General features: G+C 36.7%; 1 protein-coding gene across 4 annotated transcripts in view; it reads right to left on the reverse strand.

Moving 5' to 3' along the window:
* The window catches only part of LOC114647259 (beta-TrCP), a 268,372-nt gene that overhangs the window by 216,147 nt on the left and 32,734 nt on the right, over positions 1-19,491 (reverse strand). For 3 of the 4 annotated variants that reach the window (XR_007934027.1, XM_051922177.1, XM_051922178.1), the window contains exon 2: positions 8,284-8,391. The exons of the other annotated variant lie outside the window; for it this stretch is intronic. Coding sequence is in view for 2 of the 3 variants with exons in the window: in XM_051922177.1 (XP_051778137.1) it covers positions 8,284-8,391 (108 nt within the window). In the remaining variant the exon portion in view is untranslated. The remainder of the gene's footprint in view (positions 1-8,283; positions 8,392-19,491) is intronic. 4 annotated transcript variants of the gene reach the window in all.

The following is a 19,491-nucleotide window of genomic DNA, read 5'->3' on the forward strand; positions in this document are numbered from 1 at the left end:
TCTTATATATTACTTCATATTCTCATATGATAATGATGTTCATGTTGTTTATATTGATTTCTATGTTATTGTAAGTGCATCTATGTGTGTATATGTATGTATGTATGTTTATATATATATATATATATATATTATATATATATATATATATATATATATATATATATATATATATAAAAAATATGTGTATATGTATATATAATATATCTGTATATGTGTGTATATGTGTGTGTATATGTGTATATGTATATATATATGCCAGCAACACTCATAACAATGACAACACAATTACATTGACAATCATGTTACGTTATTTTTAAAATGTTTCCTTTACTTTATCATAACCTCTTTAACACACTACTTCTCCGCTGCGAAGCGCGGGTATTTTGCTAGTCTACATATATATACACATCTATATCTATATATCTATATATTATATATATATATATCTATATATCTATATATATATATATATATATATATATATCTATATCTAAATCCCTGCAAAGTACTGCTTTTAAATTTTTATTAAGAACAAAAGAAAACCTTTTTAAATTGAGGGAAAATATACCAATAACAATTTGTTAAGGATCTGTTTTTTTGTGAAGCAGCCTTAACACAGCTTTTCCACTGTTTTATAAACGAACGCCATATAAGGTCTTCCTTTTTCCTTGCTTCGCCAAGGAAGGAGCCTTTTTATTTAATCCACGGGTTCTTAGCTTTTTTTTTCTTCTTTTTTTACGATTGTTATAGTTCTGTTTGTATACCACGTTGTCAGTTCAGCACTCCGGTTGTAATATGACCAAGCCGTGCAAGCTTACTGTTAAGAATGCAACGTACAGTTGTACAGGAGAAAAGCAATCTTGCCTCAAATCAATGGCAACCTTTTGTAGGTCTATGAAGTTAATTTAAACTTTAGGTTCACACGGTGCTTTCTTTCCGAAGTACCTGCACTCATGAATATGTCTGTATGTGTCAGTCGCTCAAATCCCCGCGCTTCGTACCGGCGAAGTACTGCTTTTAAATTTATATTAAGAAGAAAAGAAAACCTTTTTAAATTGAGGGAAAATATACCAATAACAATTTGTTAAGGATCTGTTTTTTTGTGAAGCTGCCTTCACACGAGTGATCACTTCGAGCTGACTTGCTGGCCAACCATAAGCGTTACCTGGTAGGTAACCACCCATACAATCAGATTGTGAATCAGACTACGAATGCCGTGAATGTAATTACCCCGATCTACATGCTGTCAAATAAATGAACCATACGCCGTGGCGCAATTTTGGGGGCTTCGCCTCTAGCGCTGACGTCCGAGGTTCGATTCCCGTAAGGGAGTGCAGTGAGTGGGTGGTTACCTACCATGTAACGCTTATGGTTGGCCAGCAAGTCAGCAAACATCAGCCACGGTGCCTTCAGTTGTGAGAAGCAGATCATAGACTGGTTGAAAATAGTTTACTGTCAAATAATGCAAAGAGTACGCGACACGTGTTTCGCCCTAATTCTTGGCTCATCAGGCGTACACACTCACCTGCACTCATGAATATGTCTGTATGCGTCAGTCGCTCAAATCCCCGCGCTTCGCACCGGCGAAGTACTGCTTTTAAATTTTTATTAAGAAGAAAAGAAAACCTTTTTAAATTGAGGGAAAATATACCAATAATAATTTGTTAAGGATCTGTTTTTTTGTGAAGCTGCCTTCACACACCCTCTCCGCTGTTTTATAAACGAATGCCATATAAGGTCTTCCTTTTTCCTTGCTTCGCCAACGGAAGCAGCCTTTTTATTTAATCCACGGGTTGTCCGCTGTTTTTTTGTTCGTTTATTACGATTGTTATAGTTCTGTTTGTATACCACGCTGTCAGTTCAGCACTCCGGTTGTAATATAACCAAGCCATGCAAGCACACTCTTGAGAATGCAACGTATAATTGTACAGGAGAGAAGCAATCTTGCCTTAAATCAATGGCAACCTTTTGTAGGTCTTAATTTAAACTTTAGGTTTACACGGTGCTTTGTTTCCGACGTGCTGCGTTCTACGTGCTGTTAGCTAAGACCCGGCACTTAAAAGTTTCTCGCTACAGCAATTTTTAATCCGTTACAAAGTCATAGAAAGTCTCGTTTATACCTCGTGTCTTCTCATTAAACTTGTATCTCGCGAATATGGTATTGCAAACGGCAGCAGTAGCGTTTCTATATACTTAATTTAAACTTACGTTTTACACCGTGCTTTGTTTCCGCAGTATCGAAGTGATCACTCGTGCTGCATTCAGTCAGTTCACGTAAGCCGCTCTCTTTTGCCTTCTCAATGAATGTTTTCTTCATCACTCTTTGGGGCTCTTCCTTGTTTTCAGTTCACGTGATTACGTAGGAGGCGTGATGACGCGATACGCGACTCCGCCTCCTCCATTACAGTATATGGACAAAAAAGAGGTTCCAGTTATGACCATTATGTGTACAATTTCGAAATGAAACCTGCCTAACTTTTGTAAGTAAGCTGTAAGGAATGAGCCTGCCAAATTTCAGCCTTCCACCTACACGGGAAGTTGGAGAATTAGTGATGAGTGGATGAGTGAGTGAGTGAGTGAGTGAGTGAGTGAGTGAGTGAGTGAGTGAGTGAGTGAGTGAGTGAGTGAGTGAGTGAGTGAGTGAGTGAGTGAGTGAGTGAGTGAGTGAGTGAGTGAGTGAGTGAGTGAGTGAGGGCTTTGCCTTTTATTAGTATAGATAATAGTGCAAATGTACATAAAAATGAATAATTATACCTAAATTGTGAAACTACTTTTTCTCTGTAAAACTAAAAAGAATGTTTCAGATGATTAAACAAATGCAAGAAATCAGTTGTAAGCAGAAATTACCGCGTTTCTCCTGTAACAACGGCCTCATAACAGTCAAGTGTCACAGCCACCACTCCCAACATCCCAAAGAAGTTGCTTAGAGAGGCTAATTATACTAGTATAATATATTTATATCTGTTGTTTATTAATGTTGATCCTTCCCAGATTCATTCTTGGCTCACTTAATTACTAGCTAGGTCAGTGTATAGGTAAAAATGAATGTGTGCTATTGCAAAATATGACTACACAACATTAGCAGACTCTTCTGAAATTGATGAGCAACAAGGCAATCATCATTAAATGAAATCAAAATAGAAAATCTACCTTTAACTTTTAAAATATAATGTTTATAACACATATTATGCATTTCTTGTAGTACTTATCCTTGCGTGAATTTTGCATGAATGTATGAACATTTTGGCCGTGAAACAAAATGACAAGCACAGATCAAGACTATGTAGTGCTTGTCTGATAAAAATGAATAAGTTAATGCAATACTCAAATGGTCATTAGAAAGATTCATAGTAAAACTTGGATTTTAGTGCACTCGGTAAGAACTGTAACATGAGTATATTTTTCACAGTGAGAATACTGCAGACATTAGCTAAATAGTATAGAGAATCACCATCCATTTTCAACCAGGATATGGTTCCCACTGTACCCTCTGTGGGTCAAGATAGGCACCTGTCCTCTACAACCTGAAATGGATAACTGTATTAGGAAGTAGATAGGTGTATGGTAAAATAATCTGGTATATGGCATTGTTTTTACTCTTCACAATAATATTTCATATCATACCCAAGTGCTAAAACAAAATATAGAGTGAAAGACATGTGCAACACCACCAAAGAATTAATCAAGAAGCGAGCAGAGGTACACAGCTACACAGATGTCTGGTCAACCGAGATAATTTTTCAAGTTGTCTGTGACTTCATAGACTCACAGCTTTACTTAGTATAATAGTAGACAGAATTTCTCTATATGCTATGCTCCCTTCTTACCCCAACTAGCTATTCTTTGAATAAAGGTTAAACTGATCACAAAATCGCATATACATACAAGAACTGCAACACATGGGATATGACAGAGCTAGTGTAAATGAATTGTACTTGTGCAGTGACATTACCCTGCTATTCATAAAGTGTACCTTTAGGGAATACTCTCTTTTTTTAATCTTCTGGTATTGGTTCATATGTTGCAATTTGCTCTGTCACATCACAGAAGTCAATAACCACAGATAATTCTGTAGACTTAAAAACCACATCTAAACTTTCACTTTGAATAATTTAAGTTTAATTAAAAGCAAACATTTCAGTTCTACCACCACAATATATAGTCAATTATCATATGCTGAAGTTGGAACAACAAACCTTTAGACTAGAAATAAGTGCATGTAGGGCTGCAATGATTAATCAACATAATCGATGATGTCGACTACAATAAATCGTTGACATGGATTTTTTTTATTGTCAACACGTCATAAACAGAACGTTCAATAGAGGCTCCAGTCATAAAGAACCACATTGGTTTTTGTAACTGCAATGCACTACATGAACATCTGGGGGCAGTATCGTTTGTTATCGTTTGTCAAGACTGCACGCAGTATACCAAAGCAAGCATCCTGGAGCTGTGATGCCGCCGCCGTCTCTCGAGAGGCAAGTTTTAGCGAGTAAAGTTAGTGTCATGTGTTAACGTTGATGTTTGTACTATAATGTGTATATCAAGGTTTCGACAATGATAGTTAACCCTTAAACCGACACATATTTGGGGTTTAATGCACCCCTGGACGCCAAATACTTTTTAGCTGCACTTTTTAAGTAAACGTCACAATTCACAAAGAAAATGTGAAATTTTAATGGAACACGTATTTTTTTTTCATGCAAAGAGCACCACAATTACTGCAACATTGATCATTTTACACACTGCAAATGAACTGTAAAAACTATTAAAAAAAAAAACAAACTACTGCAACAATCTATTATTATATGTTCAAGGTGCAACTGACGGCATTGAAAATTCAATAAATCACAGAGCTAACTGCGCTTGAACTGTCTGCATGCAAACACACAGAGGTAAATGCTGATGATTGCAGACTCATCTAGTGCAGCAGCTGAATCCCAGAGACAGTGGTGCTGCAGTTCTGCCGGGGATGGCAGTGGTCATGAGCTGGCTGCTCAACAAATATGCGGCACTGACTGATCAGCTCCGGCGTGCTGGCAAATTGCTCTGTGAAGCAAATATAGCCGGTTGCGGGGTTCAATGAATGTACGTCGCCGAATATACTTGGCTCCGGCATGCTGGCAAATTGCACTGAGAAACAACTTTAGCCGGTTGCGGAGTTCAATTAATGTACGTCGCTGAATATATGTCGCCGCATATACTCAGCTTCGGCGTGCTTCCAAATTGCATTGAAAACAGACTCTAGTTGGTTGCTGCGTTCAACAAATGTCCTTTTCCGAATATACTTGGCTCTGGCATGCGGGCAGTAATTAGCTTGCTACATATTTTAGTCCGTTATTTTTTTATTTTGGCATAATATAGTACATGATGTGATAAAGTACAACACATTTCCTTCAGAGTGTGATGATTAAAACATCTTTCTCTGTCTGAAAAATGATTCTTGTGTATTCCTGCTACCTCTACTCCCTCTGAGCGTGTCTTCTCAGCAGCTGGGAACATTGTCTCAAAGAAGAGAGCCAGCCTCACACCAGAGCATGACGAAATACTCACGTTCCTGCACTGCAATCAGGAATATATGAACTGAATCTTTTATAAACTGTACATTATTATTTTATTTCATTTGAATTGAAGCTTTATTTAAACTTTTGGACTTTAAGACACACCAGTGGCCATTTTTGGTTAATTTAAATGCACTTTTTTTGTTTAAAGACTATGTGCACTTTAGTTTGTATTGTTTAAAGTATTTCTTTTTTATTGTGATGGTCACACTAATATAAAACATGAATTTGAAAATAATCAGATATGTTTCACTGGTTGTTATTTTAATTTGATTATTATTAATTTTAATCGTGTTAATGCAGAGACATCAGGGTGACTTTCACAGGTGGACAGACGTGAGCAGATGAGGTAAGACATGCACTGGAGCCCAGAACAGGATGTGCAACCACCGGTCGCAGGCATCAAAATAGTCAGGCATGAAATAATCATGACTAATCGAAAAAAAATTGAACGATTAGTCGACTATCAAAATAATCATTAGTTGCAGCCCAAAGTGCATCTACTATAACCAGTGTTTTTACTAGAATGTATCTCTTGAAACTCACTTCAAACTATATTTCCACTTGGTTTTAATTTACTATTATGATCAAACAGGTACATTAGCTTATGTCAAGTGCACATAGCACAATATTCATTCAAAACAACCAAAAATAATTCAGTTACAAATTGTAGCAGTTCCTTAGCTAAGTACTATATTTTTAACCTTAGTCATGTAAAGCAAATGTCAAATAGTATTTCGCTTAAAGGCTACACCTTGATTTGAAATCAGTGCTTAACAAGACTGCCGACTCTCTTAAGTAAGAAGAATTGGTTAAGAGCACTTGCAGTGAAAAACCAAAAGAAGCGCCAAATTTAAGCAGGGCTTGATGAAACTATTTAATTAAATTAAGTAAACCATTACTTCTTCCACAATAATTGTGTCATATAAGGACGTCACTTTATTAATATCAATTAACAAACTGTAATATGTTTAGCCTAGGCATGGGAAGGAATCACTCACTTGATGACCATTATATTCATTTCTCAAAGTACCAGAATCATCACCACCGCAAGAATGCTTAAGCAGAAGTTCGATTAGCTGAATTATTGCTTCTTCATACTTCCAGGCAGGATGTTATGTCAATTTCACAGTACAGTGTTTTGGCACTCTCTTTCTCGGTCTAAATCTATGACTTATACAGACACACATGTATAAAATATACTTTGCAGAACGCAGTTAATATAAGACAACACATAACTGGTGTTTTATCATGTAGCTGCATAAACAGTAGTCTTGCAAGCTTACCATGTGATGACAGTTAATATTTTGAGAAAGAATTGAGCACAGAGCAAGTGGGCTGTGCACATCTGGTTAACATTCATAAAAGCAAACGTACTGGGACAATTTTTTAAGAAATACAAAATGATGGTTATGTATGTAAATATAGGAAAAGTTATTTTTTTTTAAATGTTCAGTAAAAAGCTAAAAATATAGTTTAAACAAAATAAACTGCACATTCTAATAAAATAATACAAGGGTTAGTCAATAAAAATTGAAAACAAATCATAAAGCTACAAATATAAATGTGGAAAAAAGTAACACAATATAATGGTGGGGCAAACTAATTCCTTTGACAGACACTTGAACAAACATACAGTATTTTTAATCTGGTGTTGATACTGACAGTGTTTTACCAGGGGTAGTGGGGATAATAAATCTGTTGCCTCATATATATTGATTATTGGTTTTATGAAGCTTGAAAAAAAAAAAAAAAAAAACAACACTAAAGACTCTCCGAACAGGAAATTAAAAGTATGATAGCTCAAAATTTGCTTCCAGAACTGACCAAAATTTAAAGGCTCTCATGTCAGTTTAAAAGAACAAGTTTTATCCTACTTTTTATCATGCCTTATTAGAAACAGTACATACAAATTTCAAAATTCCAACATACAGTCTTTTAATATACGCACTGAAGATGTTATGTGATTATTCAAACATTGAAATCATGTGATTTAATGGATCACTGAATTAGCCAAGTGAACTACATAACGTAATGGAAAACTATTTAAATAGGTTAAAACTACAGACTCTACTTCTTAACACAGGTTTTTCCAAGATAAGAAGATTACTTTGAAATTTTTTAATTTTGGGAAATCTACTCCTTTAAATCTTTTAGCTTGTCCTCTAGTTAACCAAATCCTTCTGTTATGAAAATTTCATATTCTTTAGTCTTTTTACTACTGGTTTTGTCCTCTCAAGAATTCTGAAAATAAGTCATTTTGCAAAATAACTTCTATGTTTAAAAAATATAAGTAAGATGAATTATTAAAGTAGATTTATTGGCAAATGATGTTTATTTAAAATATTTTCAGATTTATAGTATTAGATTAAAAACAGGTTAAATAAACGGTCTTTAAGTGCAGAAAAGCAAGTAAGTATGGGACACTTACAGGTGAACAGACAGGATAGCACCATAAGCCAGTGGTAGGGATTTAATCACTATCTGTTAGCTCATAGTTCAACACCTCAACTCCTAGTCCACTCTGCCATCTCAAGGGACACTAAACTAAAAACAGTCCTTTACTACTTAAAAATTGGCCCCTGGTGCAAATTGTTGCTCCAAGTTTGCCATATTGATAGCAAGTCAATAATAAAGGGAAAGAGCATGGAGAGATAAACTCTGCTGTGTTAATGTTTATTAAAGTGATAAGTGTGATGGGTATTGCATTGAGTACCTGGTAAGAGGTCAGTGTGCCAGTCCCTGGGGTGTGCAGGCATCGCAGCGAAGGCATGCTGTCCGCCAGGCTGGAGCAACCCAACCACAGAGACCTGGGCACAGAGCACTGCAGAGAGAGGACAAGTATGAGATGGAATTGAATGAAAAGGGGTGGCAAAGAGCACAACTAATAACCAAAAAAAAAAAATTACACACTCTAACTTTTCTCTTAATAGACTTAATCGAAGAGTAAACAAGCTAAATAATTGAAAATATGTTGAACAAATTTTCTGAATTTGAAACTTAATGGATGTAAAAAATATATTTCCACTAACCTACCAGTAAAGGAGCTGAATTATTAAAGATACACAGACAGAATAATACATTTGATTTTCATCACTGGCTATTGAGAACTGTTTAAGATGGTGATGATTAAGAAGAGTTTATTTCCCAACATATCAATAAAAATAGCAGATAAATTTCATCCTTTCCCTGTCTACAATATGTGATAATGTATGCAGTCATCTCAGTTTAGGACACCCCAACCTGTAAACAAATATTATAAAATTAATAAGGGAAGGAAGGATGCATGACTACCACAATACAAAAGTGTATAATAGTCAGGGTGCCTGCTCTGCTGACACTAATGAGTGATATCACAAAAGAAATCAAAGAAGGTAAATCATTTATTTTGAACTTATTTTGTATTAATGTTCACTATCAACTACAAAAAGTCTTAAATTGAAAGAAAAAGAAGCTGATGTTTAAATTTCCACCACGGATTGACTGCATCAAGAAAAATAACTTAATGGCCAACTGAATATATACTTTGACAAAACATCTAAATACAAGCTTCTCATCTCCTTGACAGATTACTCTACTCATTCACAACCGAATGCTTAAAAGAGTGTATTCTGAGCGGAGCTTTATGCAATCTTTCTAAATTCAGCAGTGTCTGACCATACTGAGAGTCATTCCTGAAATGTTGTTTACTTTTACATCTCACAGACCTCTGATCATTTTTATTCAAATAGACAAACAAAAACATCATTTTTTGTTATGGATAACAACAATGCAGAACAATTCGTAAGAAAACGGTTTACTTGGGCAAAATTTTGCCTAAAACCAAACACAATCAGTGCAAATTAGGAAATAAAAAAGTTCTTTACTATGCAAAATTTAAATCTTTTAAGAACAAGTTTTTCAACCTCTGAATAAGTATTTAAGGCACCACAGTGAAATGAACAGCGTGAAAGTGACTTAAATTAAGTATTAGTTCAGAAACAACTCACAGAACAAGGACAGACTATTAACCCTTCACAAGGTGCTAGAAGCTAATAAAACAAATCTCACAATACAACAAACACATACATTGTTTTTTCAGTTCACAATACAATATACGTTTGATACACCTAAGTTGTGAATTAACAAAGAAACCCACAGTGTTCACTATAAGGAGGGATGTGCAATGATTTGGTTTAGCTTAGACTTGATTTCACCACTATCAGTTCCACTATTTTTTCTACCCAATGCTGCCTGACCTAAATTTAAAAAAAAACAACAACATTATGTAATAAATGTAAATTAGAACAAAAAAGTATGGTTTCTTGGAATGAGAAGCAACCTCATCTTCGGTGCATTATGTTGTATCTAAAATGCAACCAGAACAAACACTGACAGGAAAATCAGCATGTGGAGTGCACAAAACACATGGAGAAGCAGGATACCATTGTGTACAGGAAAGGGAGGTGCAAATGGAAAATGAAAGAACAAAGTTAATGACGTTCTATTTTTATTTTAATTGTGCAAAAGTGAACATACTATTAATAGTTCTGTTATAATACAGTCATTAAGTCCTAAAACCAGCTATCATACGATACTGATGTAGCTGCAAGCCATCTGTGCCTACATGTTGCATGTAACTTTGTATCAAGTCTAACTATACTGCCAAGTGTTCAAACGTTGTTTAGCAAGGCTGAGAGAATTATGTGCATAGTACATCAGTGAAGCGACAACATGTCAACTTTTAAACAACAAGGGCAACATCAAATTTAGCAAACAAATCAATTAACAACTTATATTGCAGAAGGCGCATGGTGACTAAGCACTTTGCTGCCCTTATGTGTTCACCTGGCACTACCAGCTCATTGAAGGAGAACATCTCATGAAGATATTTACAAGAGCCAAAGCCCTTAAATGAAACTTAAAACTAAACCCACGCCAAATAACATTTTTCTTAGCAAACAAAAGGATGAGCTTCTCCCTGCTCTCTCTACCTCAGCTCAGCCTGAGCCCACTTCTGCTCTTCAAACAATTTAAAGCCAAGAATGTAACCTATAACAAACTAACCTCACCCAGTAGAGTGATTACTGAGTTCAAGTGTATGAAAGCACAGTGTGGTACACAAGCAGGGAAGACCATATGTAAAAGCAAAACATTCATCTCTTTAAAGAGAGTCAAGTAGTCATTAACTCACAACAGATGTTTCTCACACTAGCAAAGCAAGGATCACCATGTGAAATTTCAAAGAAAAACATTTGATCAAAGTAATGTGTGAAGAATTCTCTATAGGCCATTAATACTTCAGGACAAACTAGGGGTGGGCGGTATGACCAAAATTCTATATCACGGTATTTTTCTAAATTATCCCGGTTTCACTGTATTTGACGGTATTTTTTTCCCATGCATGAGTGGATGTTAAACACATTTTCCACTGCAATTACTGGCTAAGAATAACCTATTCCACTGTCAAGAGCATTGTACATTGTACAAAAAAAACATTTTAATGTGCACACAAGTATTATTACAGGTTTGCATTGCCCCATAAAGTGATACTTTTCAAGGGGGTGGCACTAATGAAGAGAAGGAAATCACATTGCACGACAAATGCAGTCAAATTATAGAACCTTTTTATTTAACAAATTTTGCAAAAACTTAAATTATAATTTTGACAACATATTTTCAACCATCCAAAGAGGCATTTAGACTTAGGAAAATATCCAGAAGTGCTTGTCAAAAGTTGTATTGCACTGAACATGTCTTAGAAAAGGAATAAATAAATATTTTTTGTAAAACAACTACACTTTCTGTGATACATAGAGATAGATAGAGATAGATAGAGATAGATAGATACTTTATTAATCCCAATGGGAAATTCACATTCTCCAGCAGCAGCATACTGATACAATAAATAATATTAAATTAAAGAATGATAATAACGCAGGTGAAAAACAGACAATAACTTTGTATAATTTTAAATGTTAACGTTTACCCCCCCGGGTGGAATTGAAGAGTCGCATAGTTTGGGGGAGGAACGATCTCCTCAGTCTGTCAGTGGAGCAGGACAGTGACAGCAGTCTGTCACTGAAGCTGCTCCTCTGTCTGGAGATGATACTATTTAGTGGATGCAGTGGATTCTCCATAATTGATAGGAGCCTGTTGAGTGCCCTTCGCTCTGCCACAGATGTTAAACTGTCTAGCTCCATGCCAACAATACAGCCTGCCTTCCTCACCAGTTTGTCCAGGCGTGAGGCATCTTTCCTCTTAATGCTGCCTCCCCAGCACACCACCGCGTAGAAGAGGGCGCTCGCCACAACCGTCTGATAGAACATCTGCAGCATCTTATTGCAGATGTTGAAGGACGCCAGCCTTCTAAGGAAGTATAGACGGCTCTGTCCTTTCTTACACAGCGCATCAGTATTGGCAGTCCTGTCTAATTTATCATCCAGCTGCACTCCCAGATATTTATAGGTCTGCACCATCTGCACACAGTCACCTCTGATGATCACGGGGTCCATGAGGGGTCTGGGCCTCCTAAAATCCACCACCAGCTCCTTGGTTTTGCTGGTGTTCAGTTGTAGGTGGTTTGAGTCGCACCATTTAACAAAGTCATTGATTAGGTCCCTATACTCATCCTCCAGCCCATTCCTGATGCAGCCCACGATAGCAGTGTCATCAGCGAACTTTTGCATATGGCAGGACTCCGAGTTGTATTGGAAGTCCGATGTATATAGGCTGAACAGGACCGGAGAAAGTACAGTCCCTTGTGGCACTCCTGTGTTGCTGACCACAATGTCAGACGTGCAGTTCCCAAGACGCACATACTGAGGTCTGTCTTTAAGATAGTCCACGATCCATGCCACTAGGTATGAATCTAATCCCATCTCTGTCAGCTTGTCCCTAAGGAGCAGAGGTTGGATTGTGTTGAAGGCGCTAGAGAAGTCTAGAAACATAATTCTTACAGCACCGCTGCCTCTGTCCAAGTTATGTTAATGTTAACAATCTCTGTCCACTGACACGTTAAAGTGACTTTTTAAACAACTTTACCATCATTAAACTGCATAATATTTAAACTAATAAATAGTAACAATAAAATAAATAATTGTATTATTACTGATAGTTGCACTATTACTTCAAGGCTTCAAAAGCCCAGGTGCATTACACAGTATTCACCAAATTAAAATAAAATAAAACAAGTGCAATCCTGGTGATGACATCTTTACCAACTGAACTATCATTTAGGCAAACTGCATTAATATGGACCTTGCTTCAAGCTAAGCTATATACATAAATAATACAACTGCAACTTGCATTTATAATTGTATTTGTGGTATAGCCCTACGGAATCGTATTAGGGCCACAGTGAAGAAAAAAAAAATACGGACAGGGAAGAAAAAAAAAAAACTATACGTCGAGAATAAAGTCGACATTTCCACTCTATTCTCATAGTTTACTTTATAATTAAAGTAGAATGTCGTAAACTAAACTTCATCCTAAAATCATTGTTTAATTTACTAGATTTTCTCAAACCCCGTCATAAGTTAATGTAGCACATTAAATGCTTTGTGTTGTGTTCCCCGACCCAGTTGTTAATCACTACGCTTCTTAAACTGACTTCCTCTGCACTAAAAGGAGACAGCGATCACCATACAGAATCCATTCACTGTATGATATTCCTGCTCTCTGAAAATGCAGAATTTATATCAAGTATTTATCTTGGCATTCTAAATGTTAAGAGAGCATGTATATCATGTGAATGGATTCTGTGCGGTGATCGCTGCCGGTGCCTCCTCTTAGTGCAGAGAAAGTCAGTTTAAGAAGCTCGGGGAACACAACACAAAGCATTTAATGTGCTATATAACTTATGACGGGGTTTGAGAAAATCTAGTAAATTAAATATTCATTTTACGATGAAGTTTAGTTTACGATGTTCTACTTTAATGACAAAGTACGAGAAAAAAGTCAACATGTCGTCACAATATTACACAGTACCCAGGTACATTACACTGTATTGAAAACAAATAAAAAAAGTACAACTTGGCTTGCAGTATTATCCAGTAGTATAGAAACAGTGTTTACACATCTGACCTTTTAAAACTAAAGCATCTCCAGGCGACAGACGTGACTCATTTTTTTCGTCTCTCTGTCCATTTTCACCGCGCGGCATACCTATGCTACCGCCCACTATTTGGTGGTGTAGCAGTGGAAAAAGGTCCCCACTTGAACAGTTTCCCGCTGCGCCACATTCCGAATGTCGTTTAGGCAATTTAAACCGGTGTTGCGGTATAAGAAAAATCCATATCATAAAAAAAAATAAAAAATGGTTTTCATTATGAACCGGTATACCGGCCAGCACTAGGACAAACCACTTAAGACAAAGTAACCAGACAAAAGCTCAATTACCATTGTTTATACCTATATTGCTAATAGCCTCATAGCTATGGTGAAGAAAGTAAATATATTCTTCTTTTTCGTTCATCTGTTCCTGTTAGGGATTGCCACAGCAGATCATATTTTTCCATATCGTCCTGTCCTCTGCATCTTGCTTCATTACACCCTTCACCTGCATGTCCTCTTTCACCACATCCATAAACCTTTTCTTAGGCCTTCCTCTTTTCCTCTAACTTGGCAGCTCCACCCTTAACATCCTTCTCCCAATACACCCAGCATCTCTCCTCTGCACATGTCCAAACCAACACAATCTCACCTCTCTGACTATGTCTCCTAACCATCCAACCTGAGCTGACCCTCTAATGTACTCATTTCTAATCCTGACCATCCTCGTCACACCCAATGCAAATCTTAACTCTGCCACCTCCACCTCTGTCTCCTGTTTTTTGGTCAGTGCCACCATCTCCAACCCATATAACAAAGCTGGTCTCACTACTACCTTGTAGACCTTCCCTTTCACTCTTGCCGATACCAGTCTGTCACAAATCACTCCTGATATTCTCCACACCACTCTGCCTGCACTTCACCTTTCTTCTACACTCCCCGTTACTCTGTACTGTTGATCCCAGGTATTTAAACTCAATGAACTTTGCCAACTCTACTCCCTGCATCCCCACCATTCCTCTGATCTCCCTCTCATTCACACACATGTATTCTGTCTTGTTCCAACTGACCTTCATTCCTCTCCAGAGTATACCTCCACCTCTCCAGGGTCTCCTCGAACTGCTCCCTACTCTCGCTACAGATCACAATGTCATCAGCAAACATCATAGTCCATGGGGACTCCTATCAACTCTCGTCTGTCAACCCGTCCATCACCATTGCAAATAAGAAAGGGCTCAGAGCTGATCCCTGATGTAACCCAACTCTACCTTGAATGCATCAGTCACTCCTACAGAAGACCTCACCACTGTCAATAAATATATTAATATATGTATTTCTGCCTATTCGTATTATTGAAGCTGAATGTCAGGTAACTTTTTTTTTTTTTATAAATTTCTCTTTCTAAATTTAATAGAAAAGCTAAACTTGTGAGAGTAAGCACCATCCTATAATAAACTAACAGCTGCAAGCACCCAGCTTCAAACTGTGCGACATGCACATGCACACACTCGCACAGACATACACCAGTGAAAATAGGAGAGTTAAGAGTCAGTTGGCAAAGTATGCAGGCAGTGAAAAACTAGTTAATGAGACAAACATTTACTTATCTAAAAGGCTAACTGATCACAAATCTTACAAAAGCATTTTAATGTCAAGTCTATGATGAAAAATGTTTCCTTGGGCACTTTTGGTACAAGAAGTTGAATCCTTCTTCATAAGAAAAAGAAAAATACACTATTTTATTTATTACAGTAAAGATGTTCAGGTTATTTGCAGAGGTATAAAGTAAACTACTTTGTTTCTTAAGAACATTTTTCAGGAATGTGTACTTTACTTCAGTAAATTTCATTCATGGCTACTTTTACTTTTAACCTGTAACATTTTTGGGCCAAAAATATACTTTTTACTTCTTTACATTTTTCATCAAGTCATCAGTTACACAGATCAAGCTATTATAAATTTATAAAAGATATGCAATTAATTTTATTGTATTTGATAAAGCCAGTGTCATGGATTTGAATCTAAAAAAGAAAGGGAAACCATACATAAACTGTAGCAATGCTGTGATGATGGGTGCAACCTGTTTATAAAACAAAGCAGAAACGTAAATATGCATAGTCTGAGATTGCCATGAAAATGTGTGCAGCGTTACGCCAAGTTTAGTTTTCACACACCTCGACAAGAGCGTAGAAACAGGCATACGTCAACCTTTTTCTGCATACGCACCATTTTTACATGAGGCCCCAGATATTTACAGTATGTCAGGGTCATCAACTTCTGACTCTGTCATTTTGTGGACTTGAAGGAAAAGTACATACCAGTAGTGTGTTGAAATTCAGCAGAAATAAAATCCTAAATGAACAGATGGCAAGTTTATAAAGTTATCTTTGGTATTTCCTACAGTGATTAAGTTGTAAATAAGTCACATTCAATAAACAATCAGGTTGATGTGGGAGGATCCATTTTTAAATCATGTTCAATTGTTGCAGTTACTGCAAACTGGAAGAAAGTTTGCAGCACAGCAAAACACAGATCTAAGGCAGCAGGCAAGCCGTCATTGAAAAGCTGGCTTTGTAGAAAAGAAACACACTTTTGACTACAATTCAGACTGTATCAACTGCACAGACCATTTGGAAATGGACATTAATTAAGTCTACAAAATCATCACTTCTGAAGGAATATGGTTTTGGATCTTTCAGCCCTTTCTATAAAGTTGCCGCAGACAAAGCTGAAAACCGTCCTGCCACTCTTGTCCTGTCAAAAAGAAGAGCCTTAAGAAGAGCAACATGTAAGGTTATAGCAAATGCCACCTATCAAGTGTTGCGCAGTATAAGTTTTATCCCACTTGATCCTCTACTCTCTTTATTTCACAGAAATCATGTGTGCGTGATACAAACCTCTAATCAGATTTTTGATGCCTTAATAATGTACACGTTACGCTTAGCTTATATGGTGACTTGCTTATTACGACAGCTACAGTTGAAGTCATTAGTTTACATACACTTGGGCCGAATTCTTTAAAATTCACTTAATAATCCCTCCACAGATTTTATACTAACAAACTATAAATTTGGCATATCACTTAAGCCATCTACTTTGTGAAGAGTAAAAACATTTTTTTCCAACAATGTTCACAGACAGATTATTTCACATTTTATTTATTATACCACAATTCCAGTGGGTCAGAAGTTTACATACACTTTGTTAATAGTGCCTTTAAAGAGCTTGGAAAATTACAGAAAATGATGTCAAGCCTTTAGACAATTAGCTTCTTATAGCCAATTAGCCTAACTGGAGTCAACATGTAGATGTATGTTAAGGTATACCATCAAACTCACTTCCTCTTTCCTTGACATAATGGGAAAATCAAAAGAAGTTAGTCAAGACCTCAGGAAAAAAATTGTGGACCTCCACAAATCTGGTTCATCCTAGAGAACACAACTGAGCACACCAAGAATAGGTGTGTAACTGTTACAATGAACAGTTTCGGCCATATTAACACTGAGCGTTCAGCTAGTTGTCATACCAACAAGCCAGCCATTATGCACATCACCATCAGCAAGTCCTCTGCCAAAGGTTATTAGCTTCAAAATAAAATGAATCATAGGATGACCAAGGCCAACAAGCCATCACATTTGTCATTCTCATCTTGGTGTCACAGATGACTTGTGTGTTAATGGAATGTCACTGCTTATAGTTAACCAAAGCAGCTTTATTCTTCTTAGGTGCCCTTATTGAAATATGTGGGAAGGTTGGAGAATATGCAGCAGGGACTCCAAGACCATTCCTCTTTACAGAATCTCTCCAAATTATCCAGGGTCCTTGGTCCTCTTATGCACATTCCTTTTCAGCTCACTCCACAGGTTTTCAATGGGGTTTTATTTCTTGAGACTCAGATGGCCATGGGAAAAGCTTGCCTTTCAAATTAATCTGTTGGCAAAAAGATGGTGTCGAATGGTAGTTTGAGAATTGATGACTCAAAGATGCTACTTTATTCTGTATTTTTCTAACACGTAATACCTCTCTTACCAACCTTCCCACTTCATGGGGGAAAAGTATTGGTAGCAGTTCCAGATGATCTGGATTTTTAAAAATTATTTCCCTAACTCTAGATATGGGTATTTTCAGGAAAGTAGAAGTTTTAATTATAGCCATTCCCTGATTGGCGAAGGTCAACACACTTTTTTCTCATTTGAATTGTGGTTCTATTATCTTTCCCATGTTGATGAATGAATACGGGAATTTGGCCTCAGTGCCTACTTATATTTATACCTCAGTGAAACAGGAAGTAATGGGATTACTGCATGAAACTTCCTATACACTCTGACAAACCTAAAAAAGTCAAAATATAAATGGAAAAAAATACTTCAGTTATACTTTGTTCATAAGAATTTCTAGAGGTGTCAATTAATTATGGCATATGTGATTTTGTTAAAAATTATTTCTCGATGAGGGATAATTTTAGTCAGAATAAATGTACTTTAATTATAGGTTGGATTAATCTTTTTTTTCACTTTTTTTCAGTGCATCATAAATTGTCTTGGTTATGTACTGTAAACTCCTTTTTTGGAGAGAATACTTATTTACTTGGTATTGGTGTGAAACAAAGGTTTTCATTCTTATAAAGAGTAACTTTTAAAAATATGAAGTGTTATACTCACTACCCTTCAGCCATTTCCAACTCCTTTATTACATAAGGAAAATAGCCATTTATTTTTGGGTAAGTAAGTTAGGTACAATAATGACAAAAACCCTTCGGGCATAAGGGGTTAATTATTATAGTGATTAAGAACTTTTGGGATTAACTTCACTCTGTTAACTTGTAGTAACAGGTTTGCATCAGATGTTTCAGCAAATAACTCGTAGTTTGCATCCACTGAATTAAAAATTAAAACTAAATTAAAAAAATCATTCAAATTCAGTGTTTTTCAAGAATCCAAGAATAAAACTGAATACAAAAAAATCATTCAAATGACTTGTTGATATGAACGTCGGTGTACAAGGAAAAGTAACATCTTTTACAAGTATCACAAATTTACACAGGATGTTACAGACTTTGCATCAAATGTATGTTTTTATTATGTGATAATAATAATAATAATAATAATAATAATAGCAGCTTACTACTCAAAGCGCTAAATGCGGAGATGATGTGGTACTCAAACCTATTACCTTGCCATTGCTAAACTGTAGCTTATCCACTGTGCCATCTGTGCAGATCTCTACAGAGCAGCCTTACTGCTGTGACAACTACAGTGATCCCTCACTATATCGCGCTTCGCCTTTCGCGGCTTCACTCCATCGCGGATTTTATATGTAAGCATATTTAAATATATATCGCGGATTTTTCGCTGCTTCGCGGGTTTCTGCGGACAATGGGTCTTTTAATTTCTGGTACATGCTTCCTCAGTTGGTTTGCCCAGTTGATTTCATACAAGGGACGCTATTGGCAGATGGCTGAGAAGCTACCCAGCTTACTTTTCTCTTTCTCTCTCTTGCGCTTTCTCTGATACTGACGTAGGGGGTGTGAGCAGGGGGGCTGTTCGCACACCTAGACTATACAGACGCTCGTCTAAAAATGCTGAAAGATTATCTTCATGTTACTATCTTTTGTGCAGCTGCTTAGTGAAGCGACATGCTGCACAGTGCTTCGCATACTTAAAAGCTCAAAGGGCACGTATTGATTTGTGCTTGAAAAACAAACTCTGTCTGTCTGTCTGTCTGTCTGTCTCTCTCTCTCTCTCTCTCTTTCTCTCTCTCTGCTCCTGACGGAGGGGGTGTAAGCTGCCGCCTTCAACAGCTTTGTGCCGCGGTGCTTCGCATACTTAAAATCCAAACAGCTCTATTGATTTGTTTGCTTTTTTTCTATCTCTGTGACATGATCTGCTCCTGA

The sequence above is a fragment of the Erpetoichthys calabaricus genome, chromosome 2 (assembly GCF_900747795.2).
Source record: "Erpetoichthys calabaricus chromosome 2, fErpCal1.3, whole genome shotgun sequence".
NCBI lineage: Eukaryota > Metazoa > Chordata > Cladistia > Polypteriformes > Polypteridae > Erpetoichthys > Erpetoichthys calabaricus.